Source organism: Perna viridis, chromosome 10, assembly GCF_037379345.1.
Source record: "Perna viridis isolate PV_CMFRI_1.1 ecotype Kerala chromosome 10, ASM3737934v1, whole genome shotgun sequence".
NCBI lineage: Eukaryota > Metazoa > Mollusca > Bivalvia > Mytilida > Mytilidae > Perna > Perna viridis.
This window is the reverse complement of record NC_142454.1, coordinates 31,075,399-31,096,823: the sequence shown is the minus strand read 5'-3', so window position 1 is coordinate 31,096,823 and position 21,425 is coordinate 31,075,399. Positions and strand designations below refer to the sequence as shown.

The window sequence follows — 21,425 nt, the reverse complement described above, 5'->3', positions numbered from 1 at the left end:
CAAGTAAATAGGAGGTGTACATGTCTCAGTAACTAATATTTAGTTGATTGCTTTAGTTGCACATTGAATGATGGGGCGTGGTAAGGAAAGGGTTAATTAACAAATGAATGAATAGTTGTTGGACTGTAGTAACTCATTATTTGATAACAATAGAAATAATACGCCAGATGGCGGTAGTTACTAATTGGTTGGCAGGGTTGTATTCACTGCAAAGAAACATTTCTCAAGCGAACTCCTGTTGTACTTTAAAATTGTTCTGTCTCGACACTTGTTCGGTTTAACAAGGTTCAAATAAATTAGTACATTTGAATTGATATCACATGATTGTTCAAGGTTGGTTTAGACAAGTTTTACTGTACTTAGCTAATAGGGTATACATGTTTAATTGTCAAAAATATCCAAGCTGTATTATGTTCGTGTTGTTTGTTTCAAACAAAAGACAAACCACACCCATCCAGTATTAATTAAACCTTTTTACCCAGAATATTTTATGGCCATACCTTTAAGAGAAAGGTTGTATAAAATTTCAGGCAGCTTTTCAGATTTTCCAGTAACTTGTTTAAGCCAAAAGTTAATGACCCTCAGTTTATTTTTTATATCCAAGGGATATCTGCCTAGTTTCCCGTCAGCCATAAAATCCGGGGTAGACTTTTTGACATGCATAACTAATAGGGTATGTAAGTCTCGTCATGTGATCCCGTGATTTCACGAGAATGGGTCATAGTCTACCATTCAAAAGCATGGAGACTTGTCATTTAGAAAGCGTTTACTTCAGTGTTGAGAGCAAAACATCTTTTTGTTTAAAAAATACCGATAAAAATTACAAATATCTATTTCTATATGATAAAGTTATTAAGAAAAAAAAAAATAAAATAGTAGATTTGCATTGTTATACAGCGTTTTGAGTACCCGGAAGTAAATAATAAAATGCAGATCGGTCTTCGGTTTTCAATACGTTCTACGTCGTAAATTCCGGTAAAGAAAATGAAACTAGAACGAGACTAACATACCCTATAGGGTCTAAGAAATTTCCAGGTGTTTCTTGAAGTTGATTTTTTGGTGGACTATATATTTAACAAATGATTTGTTTATTAGCTAAGGTCAAAAGTAGTTGGTGAAATATAGGATAGAATAATCAAGGGAACCAAGGTTATAGTGATAATCAAAAGAATGTAATCCAGGGACATAAACCAGACATGGAAAACAGACATGCACAACAAAGACCATGAAGCAACTGAAATCATACGTACAAAGTAACAAAAGCAAAGGGCAACTTGGACTCCACTAAAAACTGGAGCATGGACCAGGTGCACCTTTAAGGTAAGCGTCCTCAGCTTTTCTAGAAACACCCGCCGAGTTGCAGAGGAACTGATTGCATATTTATATATTATATATAGCACAAAGTTTAAGCTGAACACTTTCCTTCTGAATACTGCCTTGATTTGATCAGTTCGGTAATCATATAACATCATAGATTAAACATTTTAATAATAATAGGATAATTAATTGGAAATAGTGAATAACCAAAATATATCACGAGTGCCAAAGAACGCCTAGATTTAACGAGTGTGCGTAATTTGTTCCGCGCACGAGTTCAATCCGCAAGCGTTCTTGACACGAGTGATCATATTTTTACTATTTATAACCCATTGATTCCGATGGGAGAGAGTGCGAGAGTGAAATTATGGAATTTATTTCACAGTGTGAATTATTGAAATTTATTACACCGTGAACATCCGATAAAACTCTGTTATTTATATTATACAATGTAATTATGGAATCCTTTCTGAACTAAGATATTTAAAAGGAACGTTGTGAGATGTTTCGACAAAACTACTAGAGTTATCTCCCACTAAATATAAATGTTCATGCATTTGTCCCACCTTAGAAATAATTATATGAAACACTTGGGCATTTTAATACTTGAAGCATTCTTAACAACATATTATGATTACTGACAATGTTTAATCGTTTATGATTCTTCAGTGGATATCTACTGAATAACATATGCAGACTGACTTACTTTTTAGTAATTTTAAGTTACGATAATGCCATGGAAGATTTTTAAATTTCAGTGACAAAAAAGATGTAAATCACAATCTATATCTTTGTCGGTGATGCCAAACCTTTTGAATAGCTGAATCTTTTGTGATAGTAACTTTACAATAGACGTCTCTATGAACTAACTTGAACAGAGTGATAGCATGTTCTATTCACGAAATATCGTAAATATTAGAAACAAGTTTCATTTAAATCGTCAGACATTGTTTCAAAAATAGAGTGTCATTGTCAAATTGAAATAATGTCTACTCTACATAGGCATATTATGTATTCAAATGAAATTTTCCCATGGTTGCATTTCATTGTTCTTACGAGTAACCCTGACCGAATTCATTTTTTAACAAAAAAAATTTGCTCTAAAAAGTGGACAAACAGTCGACTTACGTAGAAAACTACAAAAGGTAAATGAGGGGAAAATATTATTATATGCACGAGGTCCACTTATGTCAAAGGCAAAAACGTCCAGTTTTGATTGTGACTGATATGTCCCAAACATCCAAAATTAAACATTGAATTTGATACTTGCTTCCGAATCGATAAAACAAAACAAAAAATGTCGGTAAGAATCTTTATAATTCTTTGCTGAACAAGTTGGTCTTCATTAATTCAGATAAGCGTTGGTTATATGTCTACCTGTTTGAAAGTTGTAGAAAAACAAAATTATTTCACATGATTTTCACCTAAAATGCACGATTTTCACAGTGATAAGCAAATAAATTTTGTGACAATCATTGCGTAAAATTTAAATGAATCGAGCATCAATGTCAGTTTCACACGACGTTTATTTTCAGTGAATTTCACGTGACCATCACGTATATTCTATGTGAAAGTTTCATCAATTTCAAATGAAGCTCAATTCAAATTAATTTCACGTGACAATATTTGCCCGTATATTTAGGATAGTGGTATTTATTCAAATTTAACAAAATCGTTTGGTACATTAAGACAAACAATTTACACAGAAACCTGTCTAAACCGAACCTTGAGAAAAAAACATCGGTAATCTGTGTAAACAAGAAAGCATCTAAAAACCCTTTTTTTCAGTTTCAATATATTTTGTTTACCCCGTGTAAACCGAACACCTGCCTTGATAAAACAAGTCAAGCTCCAAAAACAGCGTCTGATGTTTCGAAATTCACTCTAGACGCTGCAGCCAGCCCCCTCAGAAAATGCAAGAATCTTGCAAAATCGGGAAAGGTTGAATGAATTTACGCGACATTATCCGATTGTCTAACAAAGTATGGTTTGTATTATGATCGAATTTCGAAAGGCATGTCTGCAGCGGTTAGTAAGAGAGGAGACGATTGTCTGCCGCTGCGTGGAGCTTGAAAACAAGTATCCTAGTCCAAAAAAAAAAGGGTTCGGTTTAGACAGGTTTTATTCTTCCATGACCATAATATTCAAGGCATTAAACCATTCAATTATATAAAGTTCCAATGCTTCTTAAGAAGGTAGATCTATGGTAAGGGACATAACTCCTGAAACAAGTGGTATGTTTGTATCATATTCAATTTCATGAAAGCCTATGACACTTTCATTTGAAACAGAATGGAATCAACCCATGTTGATTTGATGCTTATATGAGATTGGTGTACAATGCTGAATACAAACGTTCCAATGATGTGTAAGAGTTGTGCCCTTACCCAAGGTCTAACTCCCTAAGAAGACATATGAACAATAAATTCTTACTTAGATAGCGTTCATTAAAATGCTTTCTTCCCTTGTAATTACATCGTTAAATGATAAATGTTTATTTTGCCCAATAATAAGAAATAAACTATACACTTCAAGTTTCAATTTACGATTTGAATCATTTACACACGTGGCTAAATTGTTTTTTTTTAAACTTTTTTGCCAAATGAAACTTAACTACTGCACTGAATGGTGATATTTAATATTTTCTAAATGATCATGAAATATTTGAAACGTAAAAGAGAGCATACTTGCATCGAAACATATGATAAATAGCGTAATTTGATGAAAGAGACACACTCTTATATGTTTGGAAAAATGCACGATAATCATTGCACCCTTTTATGGATACTTGCAATGTATGAATTATCATAATAAATACATTTCTAATATGCAACAATGGTGCAGTGATAGCCGTACGCATGTTTATTGCCATTATGATTTAATTTCAAAACATTAATAATACAAATGATAGCCGAAGGATCGTTCTTCCATGTCTAAGGCATATTAAAATGTACACGAGAGAGTAATCAAGGTAACCAAGGTTATAGCGGTAATCAAAAGAATGTAATCCAGGGACAAAGACCAGACATGGAAAACAGACATACACAACAAAGAACATAAAGTAACCAAAATCATACATACAAAGTAACAAAAGCAAATGAGCAACTCGGACTCCACTAAAAAACTGGGAGCATGGAGCAGGTGCACCGGTAGGGTAAGCGTCCTGGTTTTTCGAGAAAAGCTCATAAAAGTCAAGTCCGGGTTAGACAAACGAGGAAAGGAAAACTATGACTCGTTGAATAAATCATTGTTCATGGTGGAGATGGATATACCATAACGATCCACGAGTTCATGATGACGACCATAAAACCTCTGTAGTGATGACTTCAATCTTGTAGCAACATAACCCTGTTCCAGAAGCCTATTTGTTAGAGTTCTAGCGCGATACAAAAAGTCTGCGTAGTTTCGGCAAGCTCTGGCATAACGTATGAGTTGTGATATGCACACTCCATACGCAGGTGCTGAAGGTATGTTGCCACAGATGAAAGGGAAGTTGACAATTCTGAATGAAAAGTCATCACGTTTGTCGTAAAGTTTGGTCAATAGTTTACCATCGATTTCTAAGTGTAGGTCAAGATATGAGGCTGACCCCACAGTGTCTGTAGTATCTTTTATCTCAAGTCCTTGGGGTAGATGCGATGTATTAAATCCCCGAAATTAGGATTGTTTAAAGATAATACGTCATCTATATAGCGGGAAGCGAGATTGAAGGATATAGCCAAACGATATTCTTTCTTTCTGATCAGATCAGCTATAAAGTCAGCCTCATAAGAATGAATGAATATATCAGCAAGTAAAGGAGCACAATTTGTTCCCATTGGAATGCCGACAGTTTGTTGAAAAACATGTCCACCACTCTGGACAAATATGTGGTCGATTAAAAATTCCTGCATTTTGTAAACATCTTCCTCTGTATATTTGGAAGATTATTTGGAATTTTTTCTTACAAAGTATGAGGAATCTCTATCAAGAACTATATATTTGTATCTAGGTGTACCATCTTTTTTTGGAAAAACAACGATGTATATTGTTAATAATTAACCATTGTTATAAAGTAATCTAAAACTACAAGATTATGCCCTTTGACGTTCTCTTTCATCGTGTGCATCTACATTCCAATGCCTGGAGCAATTAATGAAAAATGTGGACAGACCTACGAACAGACAGACGGACCTGTAGTCAATGTGATTCATACAAACACAAAAACACAAATAGTTTTTTCTTTTTAATTTTTAGGAACAAAGAAACCACTGTAAAACGCTAGACACAGTTTTTGATATTCTTTATACAAATCGGTGTAAACTATCAAATTCCTATTTGGGGTGGAGAGTATGTACGGTTTAAACAGGTGTTCGGTTCACCCTTTTCAAAATACATTTTGACTGGTATGAAGGGCCTTTGAAAAGTGTCTGGTTTGTTCAGGTATATCTAGCCTTCGACCAAGACAGGTTTCACTATTTTTTGTACGTCATAACCCTCCTTGGTATTACCCTTGCACGTGTCTCCACAGATTTAAATAAATCATGCATTAAAGGTGTCTCAAAGGAATGCCAAAATGTTGAAAATACATATTCGAGAATGTCAAAATGTTGACAATACATATTCGAGGAATGTCAAAATGCAAAATACTTAAAATGTTTTGACAGTTATCAAGTCCTAGATTATAGGAAAATATATAAAAACGATGTAAATTTCATATAGGTTAAATATTAGAACAAACTTGGTAACTAACTTGCATGCATAATGGCTATGTTTGTGATGCAAATTTTATTTCATATTATTACATTTTTCATGTCAAGTAAATTTCTACATACGAAACGCATTTTGTACATTACCCGTTATTTTTAGATTGCCGATTTCTCAATTTCAAGTTCAAATGTTTGTATACATGGAACTACACGAAGTTAATTTATATGTCCCTCTATTTCCCTTATTAAATATTTTTGACCTGTCTAGTTATTTCAAAGAACGTTTCAGATTAGTTTCTTAAAGAGAAGCTATTTGAAACGTGGAATCTGTCATATAAATAATCCCACCAAACCCCGAAAAAAAACAACCAAACTCTATGAGGAATGTTTATTAAAATCATTATCATTATTATTATTATTATTATTATTATTATGCTGTAAATTGTGAAAAATTGTCATGCGGAATAGTACAAATTACTATTCTTCGAGCTCTGACTCTGATATAGTCTATCGGAGTCATGCCATGTAATGTAGACAATTCACTTATTTGTAAAAAAAAGTCTTCTGATTTTATTTTGTATTATTTTAGTGGCCAAATAAATGAAAAATGTATGAAAAGACACTAGTCAGGGTAGTTGAACTCATGTCTTTGATTAATCGAGTTAATACCAACTTATATTGTACACAAAGTTATCATTTTGGAAAATTAGAATAGGTGTCTTATTAAAACAGGAGCTAAAAAGCAAAGGCAAATACAGTTTAACAACCCCAAAAAAGCTCTCCTGATGGGCTAGGACGGCATTCATGACTTTTATTTATCAGAAGTCTTTTTCTTTAAATTCAACAAACCAGAAACAAAGTTATATAATTCTCAACATCTACCATAAAAAAATTGTATAGGGTTTAAGATATAAAAAAGCAGTGGACTAGAAAGTATTTGAACGAAAGGCAAATCATATCTATAAAAGTTGAAATTTCAATTAAATTTCTTCCGACCTTTTTCATGTACCAAAACTTTTAAATTAAAAAAGACATACAATAAGTTTACAAGGTTTTCACGGTGTCTGGATATACCCTCATTTATGGATGAAAGGAATTTACAGTTTTAATCCATGTTTAAGGTATGAATGATGAATGATCTAATACACGATGCAAAACAAATGAAATTTATCAGTTTCGAGAAAATGCGTATATTTTAAAAGTTCAAGTGGTATTATTTTCTAATCGTATTATAATTATTAATGTATATTCTTCTTTAAAGGAACTTTGTTTTTTTATTTGTCGTCAACAAAAGCCAACGACTCGTAAAAGTGTTTTTATAAATTCTTCTGCTTTTGTAAAATTTCCCTCACTGAAGTTTTATATCATTTCGTAATTGTAAGAAGATTTCCGAATCTTATTTATCTATTCAGCGAGGAAGTCAAGCCCTTTACTGGCAATAGGAAAAAGTAGGTACTTTATGAAACTTATGTTTTAAACTTTTTAATGGATCAATTACAGAGTTGAAATGTTCATTTCTATCCATTTAAAACCGGTTTTGTGAAAGAATGTTATGAACTCTTTTAAGGAGTCCTTTTATGCCGAGTCATTGATGTTGATGTGAGCAAAGAATCATATGATTCAGACCATTGCATAGACGTTAACTGTGTAGTTTTACGCATCTGTATGTTAAAGTATCAATCTTTTTATAAACCATGCAAATGGGTGAATAGGTGATCTATTTTAAATGTCACATTTTTGTCATGAAGATAGAGAGGTTTTACCACTTTTATATTTGAATGCCTGTACCAAGTCAGGACCATCGCGGTGGTAATTTCCAACTTTTCGGTTTTTACCCTGATATTGGCATTTGTTCTACATATTTTCCTTTTGCCCCGTGCAGGTCCGGGTGTCAAAAGAATAGGCCTGCAGCAGCGCTAAGCTTGTCGTAAAAGGCGACTAAAAAGTGCTCAGAAACCTAGCCGGGTGCTAGGCGCTCTGCCCACAGAGCAACTGGGATGTGTGCCCCAGGTGGTGGAATGGGGTACCCCTGGCATGTTACATGCTGGGGTTGTCAGGCTATAAGACGGAAAACCTGACCGCAAACCATAGTGGTGCACCGTGTTGGGAAAGATGCCACGTTCCTCGCACGTTAAAGAACCCTGCTGTGGTATTCGATAGGAGTAGGAACCTTTGCGATCCGCCACAGGAGGCTAAATTGCCCGACCTTACCCATCCCCACTTTTTCTAGTGGCAATCAAAATTTGTCGACCCTGTTGTCCTTGTGACCCATCCTTTTTTTTTATCATTTCATGTTCATTTTATCATCTATTTCATGTTCATTGTCTGAATATAGCTGAAATATTGCTGCTCGGACGTTAAACCCCAACAAACAAACAAACAAACAAACATATTTTCCTTTTAGACCTTGCATATTACTGGTTAGACAAGCGGTACATATTTTATAGTGCTAGCTCAAAGTAGCAACAGCCTGTTCACCTACTTGGATATTTTACTCTACCAATCGTTTCAATTTATAAATGCTTTTTTCCTCTGTGTTGTTTGTGACTTATTGCCGATGTTACGACTGTTCATTTGCGTTTGGCTCGGAATTTAATACCTCAAGTAATACCTTACAATATATGAAGGCTTGTTGCTTATAATGATATGAAAATATGGTGTTTCGTACCCATTCGCAGGGGTATAAACTTTGAAATGTGGGCAATTAATTGCTAGAAGGCTTTTTATAAGTCTTGAATAAGTTTAAAAACACACTTAATTTTTTGTATTGTCATCCAGGACAAGGTCTTCCTTTTAGTGCAAAGAGGTTAGACATACATAGGTTGCTGCTGTGGTGATTACTACGAAAAAATTAAAATAAGTCAAACGAATTATGTAATCAAGCATATCTCGAACTGAATAGTTTTAAAATTTCACATTATATTTTTTTATTCATTGGTATTTGTAAAGTTATAAATTTATTTAGAATATTTAATAACTATTAAACGTTTAAATTGGTAAGAACAATTTAGGTGACCCTGCAAGAAATAACTGTGTATTTTGAAAAAAAAACTTAAGTAAAATTGCGAGAAAGAGAGTAAAAACAAATAAAAGTAAAAATAACAAAAAATACCATTAGTGATATTACAAACAATTTCAAATAAACAGAAATTTTATACCAACAAACGAACAAACAATAAAGTAAAAATGAGAGATTTAATTGCAAAAACCAAATTTCATTTTCAAAAGGGTCATTACTGATTGTTTTAAACACTGGTGCGAGCTTCAGTCTTTGGTTTAATTGCTATTCTCTGTGCTGAAAATCGTTTTCGATATTTTTGATATTTTTGACTTGATATTTAATTTTGGAATTAAACAGTATTTTGGTTCTACTTCTGCTGATAAGTGTTTACTCTTTGAAACACGTGACCTGCATACCGGAATTGGCAATATTAGTATGATTGATATTTTTGTATTCACGAATAGTAAACGCGAATAACTTGGACAAAAAGCATTGAGTTAAAATAACTATATTATCTTCAAAATGTTCATGGGTGGCAAATAATTGATATAGAATGCATGACCAAAATCACTATTCATGATGACCACCTTTATCACCTTGTTAATGTGCATAGTAGTTCTATTATTAAAAAGAGTAATCAAGGGAACCAAGGTCATAGCGGTAATCAAAAGAATGTAATCCAGGAACAAAGACCAGACATGGAAAATAGACACACACAACAAAGAACATAAAGTAACTAAAATCATGTATACAAAGTGACAAAAGCAAATGAGCAACTCAGACACTAAAAACTAGGAGCATGGACCAGGTGCACCGGTAGGGTAAGCGTCCTTTGCTTTTCTAGAAGCACCCGCCGAGTTGCTCATAAAAATTCTACTTTCGAAAATGCTCAAAATCGCCATTTAGAACGAAAATCACGAATAACTCATTCCATTTAAAAATCTTTCTATACTTTGAAAACGCTTATCTTGTATATTTGGTTATTCCTAATAACATGAATTAATATAGTTTTAGAATAATACTTTTTAATATTTATTCCACAAAGATAAAACGAAATTAAAATGAGTTAAATATCTACGAAGGTATTTCACTTATTACCGCCATACTACCTTCAGAGAACACTTGAATGTTTTGAATATAAAATCACATCACATCATTTTTTTCTCAATTCAAAGGCGAAGCAAAAAGAGTTAAGTTAACGCTCTTGGTCTGGGAGTAGGCCTGAGCGTCAACGTAGAAACTAAGCATCTACTAGGACATACATTGATCGACATTTTGGGTCTGGAATCTAGAAGGCTGGGCTCGGTCACCAACAATTGTCGGTTAAACTAACAGTACAGACACTAACAATTTCCAGTAAGGAGCAGTCGTCGAAAACATGAAAAGCTAATCGAGACGGTGAAAAGAAAAAACACCATTATGGCAAGTGTTTAGGTGTTTATTAGCATTGGTATTTAACAGTTGCTGCCTTTAGATAAAGATTAAAAGTGGGAGTGGCTTGATTTTACGAGTAATTCACAGGTTATTTGAGCCTACTGAAAACATTTGGAGCGCAACGACCATCCCGTCAGAGTAAATTCTATATAATCGAGATTTTGAATTCATTTAAATATTTTTTACTTCTGTGCCTTTTAAAACTGAAAATATGACACTTCAATTAAATAACATTAAAATATATGAGAACAAGTATTCAAGTATCAATCCGTATCCAATTCAGACCTTTCCAATGGTAGAGATGATGTATTGTGCAGAGAAACCCACCGAACAAATATTGATGTTTAGGTCTATGATTGTATAAGATTAATTTCAATTTCGTTTTTGTTTTTTTGTTTTTGCCTTTTATGTATTTGTTTTATCTACAAAACAACTGAAAAGTTATTTAAATTTATCCTTGCGAATCTGTGACGTAGATATTTGTGACTGCTTATATAGGAAAAAGGATGGGAAAATTTTGCCCGCCACTTTTCCGTAGTGTATATCAATTCAGTTTGACATATCAGTATCTCAGTAACGCTATCTATACAAATCCGATGATGGATTTGATAAGGAAGTTAGAAGGTATTAATAATTTGATAATGCAAATAAACCTCTGCGTCTTTTTCGTCATGTGCCGCACCTTATACACACTTTGCCTGATTCTTAGACAGAGAAATACTTAATTATAGAGTGAGATCACTTGAAAGTATGTGAATAAGATTATTGATAAGCGAGTCATGGCCATGCCTAACTGGACAAGAAACTCTATATTATCATGAATTTGTCGTTCAATAAGATAAAACATGTAATAACTATACTCTTCGCTTCCTCACTAATGAATAGGATGACAAACATACTTAGCATAGGGTACTCATACGATGCTACCGAATATAGAGTAAAGGGAGTATTGCAAAAGAATTATTGCAGCATGTGAATTATTGTCTTTTTTCATTCTTTCATTTTTTTTTAAATTCAAGCAAACAGTGCATGAAAAAAAACCTCGCAGTTTAATCAATAATGTGTTTCAAAGAGGATTGTATATGTAACGTATTTAAGTACTTATGTGTCTATTATGAATGTGTAAAGTGAAATTCAACGCTAAAGTATACTGGGGAAATGAGAATTTTTCAGTCATGACTATTGTCTAGAGAATGGGGGTATGACAAAAGAAAGATAATCTTAAACGGTTATCTTATTCAGGTTCAGTGTATTTATTAGCTCTTTTTTAATTATTTGTAAGCAGTTCAATCATCAAAGTTTTGAGGAAAACAATAAAAAGACTATATTTACGCATTTTAAAACTTCCTACCGACCAGCGAATGAAAAAAAAGATAACAAAACACTTTTGAGAATAACGTTTGTACTAATCATCTACTATGTGACGAAAATATGTGACGAAAACTAATGCGCAAAAATAGAAAACGTACACATTAAACTTTTAAACTGTAATCAATCTTTGTGTTCTTTTTTGACCGATTTGAATATTCTGTACGGCATAAACATGAAATGTAAATAACCTTAAACAATCGACAGCTTACGACGAATACTGAGACATTTGAATTGTATTGTTTCCTTTTATTAGGAAAACCCCTAAAAGGAATAGCCACATCCTTGTTACTACATATATACTTGTATAAAATGTGAATTATTGTCTTTTTTTCACTCTTATATTTTTAAAACTTAAAGCAAACAGAACGGATAAAAAACGTCCTTACCTCCGAACCCATTTTGTCAGTGATTTAATCCTGTAACCGATATGTAAAAAGAATATTACGTCAAGTAAATACAAGCATATATATTACAAAACAATCATGTGACTGAGCATGTAAGTTTAAAAGAATTAAAATTCGCTGTTTAAATAAACATAAACTACCTTTATAGTCGATACTGAAAAATATTTTGTAGCTCTAAAATGAATTGTGTTCTCGTAAAGGCTATATGTCTATAATCAAATATAGTTATTGTTTTATTAATCATTACAGGCATCGGGTGGAAAAAAAGGCCACAAAAGTACACAAAATGCGATATTTTTGGTTTCGGATACGAATACGAAAACTTTATTTAGATTCGGTTCAAATAATAACCGACAACAAAAGCTATGATGAGATTTTTACTGAATGAACACACATATATCAAATGCACAAGACAAGCAAAGCATGGAGAGTTTGTATACACGATAAGGCATGCAACGCTTAAACGCAAAAAAACATCAATTACTACACACATTCATACATATACTACACAAAATATAAATACATAAATTAACAGTAAAACAAACAACACAGTACACTGTAACCTGAGCACATGGACAATATATAATGCATTATCATGCATACACTTGTTGTTTTTTTTTTTGGTTTTGATTACTATTTGTATAACCTTAAACTTTTTTTAAGTAATTGGTGGCTCACGATAGATAGATATAGTCGTCCATGTTAATTACAAGATGAAAAAAAAAAACGTGCATGAGCAACTGGTTTTATGAGAAACAAGTTTTCTTTTACTTTTGATATTGTTACCCCTCTATCGATAGTATGGTGAACAATCAATTTTGTTACATGTCTCAATACAGTGATTACCATGGAACAAGGGAATCCCGAAAATTCCCACAATATAATATGTCGTTCCCACAAGATATTATGTCGTATTTTCTGGGGGGGAACGACATATTATCTTGAGGGAACGATATTTGTATCTTGTGGGAACGACATAGAATCTTGAGCGAACAAGATGTGTATCTTGTGTAAACGAAATAGTATCATGAGGGAACGAGAAACATATCATGTCGGCACTACATAATTTTTAGAAGGAACAGATTAATATTTATTATGTTGTGGGAACGAAATATTATCTTGTGGGAACGACATATCATCTTGAGGGAACGACATATTTTCTTAAAGGAACGAGAAATTTATCTTGACTAGATGTTTTGCGATAACACATAATGGGGCGATGTGATATGAATTAGTGATTCGCCGTTGCGATTGGCTGATGTGTAATTGTGACTTATATTCAACAAAATTGATTGGACGAATCGACATTGTGACGTCTCTTAAGTTGTTATCCCGTAACAAATGGCGACACCACAGACTCACTTAAATTTCCGCTATGATAGATGCCAAATATTCCATACGAATCAGAGAGAAAATGGTTTATAACTCGTGCGAGTAATTTAATTTCAACATCAAATCTAACTTGCCGAGGGTCATTTTTAGGATGTCGAAATTGAATAACTTGAGTTGATGTATTGTGATATTCAACTTTAACTCATAAAACATATAAATAACAAGCGGGAAACCAGTTTCAATAATCGCGTTAACTCGAAAATACACTAGTGTTTAACATCAAATTCAACAAACATCTACTAAAGATTTAAAGATCTGTGTTTGCAAAACAGATCGAAATGATAAAATTCGTTGTTGTTATAGTGCCTTAAATTGTCCTGAATTTTCAAATTAAAAAAACAGTATTGTATTTGGTTGTCTACTTAATTTCCTTTGAAAAGTATACTTGATTAGATTTAGTAAGCTTTTTTGATAGTCATTTCTATTTTAACCAGCTCAGTTGTCAACAATGACAAAAACAATGAATGATACTGCAGTTCGAATATATCCATGTTTTCCAACTTTAGAAAGATCTATCTTCCAAAGTTTAAAGTATGAAAATGAATACGTCATATTTATTTTTTTTGCAGAAATAAACATTGAATGTAAATTAGACACTTAAAACCAGGTGTAGAATTAAAAAACAAAATCACAATTTCCGTACCTCCGTTGGTTTTGAACACGACAGAGCTATATAACTCTATTTGATCACTCAAGGATACAGAATGTCATTGTACGACATTTTGTTTTTATATATCCTAGTCGTTTAAAAAAGACCCCTACTAATTGAAATAGAAAACACAAGGAGGTACCATACATGCATGTGTAAAGAGTGATGTGGTGTCTCATGTCATTTTGTATTAAGACCAAATAATGAAATGTGTGCAAGAGAAATTATGGGAACCAGGATTCGAATGGTAATCAAGAAAACAATTTACCATTGGAAAATTAGCACGCACAACAAAGAGTACAAAAGAACACGTCCTGAGTAACAAAAGCTACCTGAACTCCGCTGAAAAGTGGTAGCATGGACCAGGTGCATCCTCAGGGTAAGCGTCCTCTACTTTTCTAGAAAAAACCACCGAGTTGCTCATGAAATATCACGTCCGGGGTAGACAAAAGAGGAAAATTATTAGTTTGGGAAAAATCGATCGAATTACAGGTTATCATATTCATACCATAAAAAAGAATAACAAAAGTTTAAACAGCACAACAGAATAACTGAAGTAGGAATGTGTTTAAAATCAAATTTGTTATGCACAAAACAAAAGTTTGAATAAAGTCAATTTCAACTGTTCTCATTTTATCACTTCGATATCACTTCTAAATCATCTGGTTCTTCGGTCGCATGCTATGAATTCGATAAAAAAAAATATTATGAAAAAAAAAAAAAAAACAATAAAACAAGAGCATAGCACATTTAGACGTGCCTTCGTCATTATGTGTTATTTTATACATAGCCCAGAACCCAACACAAAAATGTACACATTGCGCCATATTTATTCTCATCGTGTCAGAGGTTCGAGTAGCTCCGAAACGGACATGCATCCTGTTGCGTTGCTCATATAATGTAGAAAAGCTATGGATAAAATTAATTCAAAAATAAAATAAATTAATAACCCTTTTCAGATGTAATTTTAAAACACCTCTTACATCATTGTTAAGGTATACATTCTTATAAACACGAAAGTTAATCACGCCAGGTCGTTTGATTGTGATTTATTCATTTCTATCAGATAAAACTTACAAAATGCGGATCGGTAGTTCATTTAAAAAAGTTCAATGCTGCCGAATTTATGTTTATTTAAACAGTTATATCGATCAAAGTATGTTGATTTCAAGTTTCCGTAACACTAAGAAGTAAAGTATTACTAAAGTCTAAAATTAGTATCCATACAACTACGCCTTTAATCGCATTTATATATCTTGTATATCATATTGTAATCTTATTTTTCTGTTAAAACTTTTTTTATTCATTTTCAAATTGGTCATTTGTTTGGTTTAGTTGATGTGTCTGTTTTCTGTGTCTGGTCTTTATCCCTGGATTGCATTTTTTTTTATTATTATTTCCGCGAGAATCTTGGTTACCTTGATTACTCTTTAAGTGAAAGACAGGCACTCCCAGACAGCAGGTTCCTATTTAGACTTTATTTTTCAAAAATCAAATGATCAATACTCTTGTATTCAAAATATATGCGAGATATGGAATTAGTTAATCAGTAAAATTTTTCGACCGTTCGACAATATGGTACTGGAGGAAAAATTACACCAATGAAGATATTGTCTTGTAAAAGAATCACAAGTAATGATCTTCCTCTTACGGGCTGCAGTGGGAAAATATTTTGTTTTCAATTACGAATAATGAATAGGGAATTAAGGAGGTAGACCTAAGGTAAGGGACACAACTCTTACAAATCTTTGGAACGTTTGTATTCAGCATTTTACATCAATCTCATGTAAGCATCAAAGTAACTTTGACTGATTTCATTCTATTTCAAATGAAAGCTTGAAAGTCTTTAGTGAAATTCAATGTGATACAAACATCACTGATTTCATGAGTATGTCCTTTACCCTAGGTCTACCGCCTTAAGATATTGTAGGCAATAAAATCATTATAGAAAGTGGACATGTACTGGTACAAATTCAAAAAATACCATTCATACAAATATTTCATTTTTTTTTTTTTTTTGGAATGCTGTACAATTGAGGAATCTACGGGAAAACAATACAAAATATTATGCACGTTCTTAAGTTTTAAACATCGGTATCAATCAAAAAAATTAAAGAATTATAAAAAAAAAAAAGTAGAATGAGACAAATAAATACATTATAACTTTTCTATGCATCATCTACGTGATAACGTTTCAAAGTATCATCTACTGTGTGACAAAATTTAGTGCACAACAAGTCAGATACCTAAGTTTTAAACAACTGTCAATGATTTTTGAATTTTTGTTTTCATGAGATAATTTACACTTTAGTGTGACATATACATTTCAGCAGCCTATATTGACGACGAATGAAATAATATATTTGATCTCTGGGAAGAAGATGAGGTAATCCCTTACATATTGTTTCTATGCCAATATACATAATGAGTTTGTCTCTTTGATATTCAAAAAATATAGGCAGGATGCGCAAAAACTCTCTACTATTCACATACACCTATGTTAAAAAAAAATAAAAATCTCTATGTTTAATTGGTATATAAAGTTTGTTTCCAAGAAATAAGTACACATAACCTATCATGTGAGTATTGTTTGCAACTAAAAATATTCATTTATGTAGGCGAAAAATCTATTAATTCAAAGTAATGTCTTTCCTCTGGAAGCTTTGATATGCTTGTGCGTGCGTATCTTATGCTTGAATAGCGACCTCATACAGGTTGTATATTTTCACCAACAATTTCACAGAATATTTGACTACTTACATAACAAATGCAAAAGGAGAAATAAAACAGTCTCATGTACACGTAAGCCAAGATGAAATAGTATGTTGTCACATGGAGACTTTCAGTGTAGACGTACCTATTACAGTTATGTTTAAAATTTGCTATACCAAAAGAATTATCTTGCAAAATTGTAATTGCATTATTTTGAAATATTTTTTACAACAGCACGGAAGCTACTAGTATTTAATTAAGTATATTGCTTATAATGTGAAATCGGAAAAGCATAATTTGTTCTATCAGAACTCAAAAATATATGTATTCGGGTCTCCCGCAATCTTATTTATCAGAATACAGAAAAACAACAGATGATTGTTAGTTTTTACAAGTGTTCAAATGTAAAAAAAATCAAAGGGAAGTTTTTTGGAGTTATATAAATTGCACATTGATTTTGGTTTTGTTTTCAAGACTACTCTCTGTACTACTAAGTTTATTTAGAACATAATTCGTTTTGATTGCTTAGCGGAATGATTGATCTCCCACGCTAACTGTCTTTAAAACAGATGTTCTTGTGTACTGTTAACGTTAATAATTATTTGTGGTATACAAATTTTCGCTATTTTCGTGGTGGACTGAAAAGTGCGAAAAATAGTAACCGCGATATTGATTTTTGACGCTATGTAACATTAATCATAGGATTTTTTTTTTAATCGCGAGAATTGATTCCTGCGAATATGTTCACTTTACAGAGTCCGCGAAAATTAGCAATCGCAAAAAATAATACGTTCACAGTATTCTGTTATTGTGCATTGACGACGAAGCAATGTAATCTTTATTTCGGAAATTGTCAATTTTAGATAAGTACTAAACCCTGCGTTTTTACTTTAAATGTATAGTAAAAGATTATCTTTCAATACAGACTTATATCTTTTGAACATTTTTAATTTCAAGGTAACTTAGTTTATATGCAATTCGGAAATTTGACGTGGTGATTTTCAGAACTGTTGAGGAAATTGAATTATACTTTATATGCAAGCCAATTATTTGAGTGTTAACAATAAAAAAACATCTTCCCACCATGCACTGCATTCTTAAACAGAAGTGAAATGTTCAAAATATGGGACTGAATATTAACCTCCAAGTTCTTTAAAAGGCAAAAAAGTTTAGAAACTTTAATGTTACGATGTTTAGTATACAACGCATGTAGATAAATAAATTACACTCACAAATCAGGTAACTGAAATATTTTTATGAGAAAGCATAAAATTTCCCATAAAGTCAACCAGTTTTCTTTTCTTTTGAAGTTAATATAAGCTTATGCAGTATCCTTGAAGATGCAAAAACTTGATTGATGTTGTTTGGTTCCTTAAGTAGCATTCTTTGAAAGAATAGGGTATGTAAGTCTCGTCACGTGACTCCGTGATTTTATGAGAATGGGTCCTCGTCTACCATTCAAATGCATGGAGATTCGTCATTAACACATCAATGGGTTCAATATTAAAGGCCAATTTTTTTGTGTATACATGCTGATAAAAAATGACAAATATCTATTTCTACGAATTAAAATGTTCAGAAAAGCATAAAATAGAAGATTTTGCATTGTGATTGCAGCGTTTCGATTTCCCGGAAGTAAACAATAAAATGCAGATCGGTCTTCGGATTTCAATACGTTCAACATCAGAAATTCCGGAAGGGAAACTGAAACCAGAACGAGACTTATAAACCCTATATGTGATACACCTCGAAAAAGGCTACACATTTTTCATTTTTGTTATTAAGTTATTTTGTTGGCTTTATGATGAAATGTATTATCATTCCTTCCAATCTGTCTGCTCTTAATAGAAAATCCACATAGAAAATCCAATAGTTTCTAGATTCCCAAACTTCATAAGAATTCATACAAATAAAGGCACATAGCTGGATATGCACCTTGCTCCACGAAGGAGATATCAATTCACCCTACAAAGATAATGTCAGCAATGAAGGATGAATAGCAAGCTAGTTGTAATACTACCTTCTCTCGTAGTGACAACAATCATATCTGAATATACATGTTTTTAAAAATCTAAAGATTTACTTCAAAACCTAAAAGCCTGCAGCTTTTCGGAAATTAGTTCTTTCTTTTCACTTCTCAACTCTGTACACTATTTTGCCACATGATGAATTGGAAATATCGTTTGAAATGACTTATTCGTAAATCTTTTGCTGATTCGAAAACATTATGTTGATTTGGTTACAAATCCACCTATTTTTCTAAAACGTCGCAGAAGGGTGCTACACAGTACCACGACGGTTTACGACATGCTTGATTTCATCATTGATAATATATTTGTTACAAAGATGCTAAATCCTTCAACTTTGCATACAAATATATTGATGTATTATATCTTAACAACCCTTCTTTTGGTAAATGGTTACCTTCAATATATCCACCAAAGCTTGAGATAAAAGAAACTCCAGAAACAGCTTGTTCTGCATCTTTTTTTGGACCTACATCTCAAATTTGACGATAGTAGTCATCTGAGCACTGAAATTTATGGTGAAAAAACGACTTTAAACATATTTCTTGTTATCTCCTACGAACAAGGGTTATATGAAAAGCCGCACGTTAATTTCTGTTTACCGAACATTTTAAACACAAATAAACAAATATTTAGGCTTTCCAACCATGAATCACATTTCGCATGATTCTTATCTGGAGTGTTACAAAAACAAGAAGCAAAAGTTACGGATGTATTAAAACGACAAATAAACGAGTATATCTACATTTTACGACATCCGTGATCAAAGTTATCTGTTAAGATTCATTATGATTTTGATAAAAAGAAATTTTTGGTTTTTTTTCGGTGAATTTTCGTAAGACGACGTAACCGCATCGTAGGGCTAAGTGAGCTTTTCGACAATATCAAGAAACATTGTAATCTAGATTCATTAACTTTTTTATGGAGTCATGGAAAGAAAATATTACGGCGTCATAGAGAAGCCTTTGTGAACTTTTAAATTATATAAATTAATTTGAGATAAATACTGTAATCTGATTGATTAAAATAATTTTGTTATATCTCAATGGATAAAAATTTTTGACACGCCCCTATTCAGTTAAATTCAGAGCTTCTTTTCTCATATAAAAAAATAAAAATATGTTTTAAAATTAATTTTTAAGAATTGGCTATGATAAAAATTTTGTCCATTGACAAATAACATAAATTTTCCATGTGCATATTTTGTTTATTGCACTTCGCGCAATAAACAATATGCATATGGAAAATTTATGTTATTTTTCAATAGAAAAAAAAAAATTATTGCCAATTCTTAAATAAATCAAGAAATATTACTATGTATACTCCATGGAATGTAAAATTTATTTCACACGGGTATATTGATAAGTCGATATTACATTGCAGTATACAAATTTAATGTCTAAATCTTATCCTTTGGAATTAACATTCTTAGCGAATTAAATAACCAAAACTGAAGAAAATTCAAAATTTCATGCCAAGTACTTAAATTCTGAAAATTGAGTGAACGTGCTGTGTTATGTAACGTTAAGATTTATTATGCGATAAATTGTGAGATACAAAAGTACCTCAAGTGTAAGATACGCTCTAATGTGCTTCTGGTTGATAAAAAGGTTTTGTCCTTTCAACTTAATCATCAGTTTACGTATAATTTCAGTGTATGTTAAATATTCCTTATTTATTTTCATGTATACACTTTCAATATGTATAAAGAATAGATCTTAAGTAGATTTTTCCAAGCAGTCAAAGTACCACTTGGACCCTGTTGGGACTTTTTAAGGATTTATAAGCATGGTAATTCACCATTAAAAATTGTGCTCTCTTTGAGACATTCAATTATCAATGGGATTTATCATTGAAAACAGACGAAACACTTGCTAAAAATAGGTTTTTGTTGTTTTGATCACTCATACAGATGTATTTATGGCTAGGCTGACTTAATTAATCTTGATTATAAAATGTTCTACAAATGATAAAAGGAAAACACAATTTCATATGAAAGGTATTGTATTGACAGGTTTCATATCTTTTAGTCCCGATGTCATTTGAAAACAATAACTTGAGCTTAATTAATTATCATCCCTGTTTAAATAAAGTTGTCATATATCAATATTCTCTACTTCATTATAAGAATATTTAACTTATGTATCACAGGTAAGTTAAGTAGTTGTGACAAAATGAATACGGTATCCGGTTAGCTTAATTGATACAAGTTCGAAAATAAACTATTATCCAAAAATTGGGCTTTCGTATGAAAGAAGCATTTTTAAAGGTTAATAATTACATAAATACAGATTTAAAAGAAGTATCCTACAAAGGCAAATTTATTTCACATTTTTTCACTTGACTTGATTAAATAAACTTCGTGACAAGGTTCACGTGAAATTCAGATGAATCGAGCCTTCACGTGAATTTCACATGAATTGTTCACAT

At 32.2% G+C, this 21,425-nt stretch overlaps 1 protein-coding gene across 1 annotated transcript in view; it reads right to left on the bottom strand.

Moving 5' to 3' along the window:
* LOC148605365 (sodium-dependent proline transporter-like) overlaps positions 1-12,328 on the bottom strand; it is a 28,892-nt gene extending 16,564 nt beyond the window's left edge. Inside the window, exon 1 of the mRNA XM_088549722.1 lies at positions 12,198-12,328. Within this exon, the coding sequence (XP_088405848.1) occupies positions 12,198-12,209 (12 nt within the window). The 5' untranslated portion in view covers positions 12,210-12,328. The remainder of the gene's footprint in view (positions 1-12,197) is intronic.
* Positions 12,329-21,425: the final 9,097 nt, after the last annotated feature.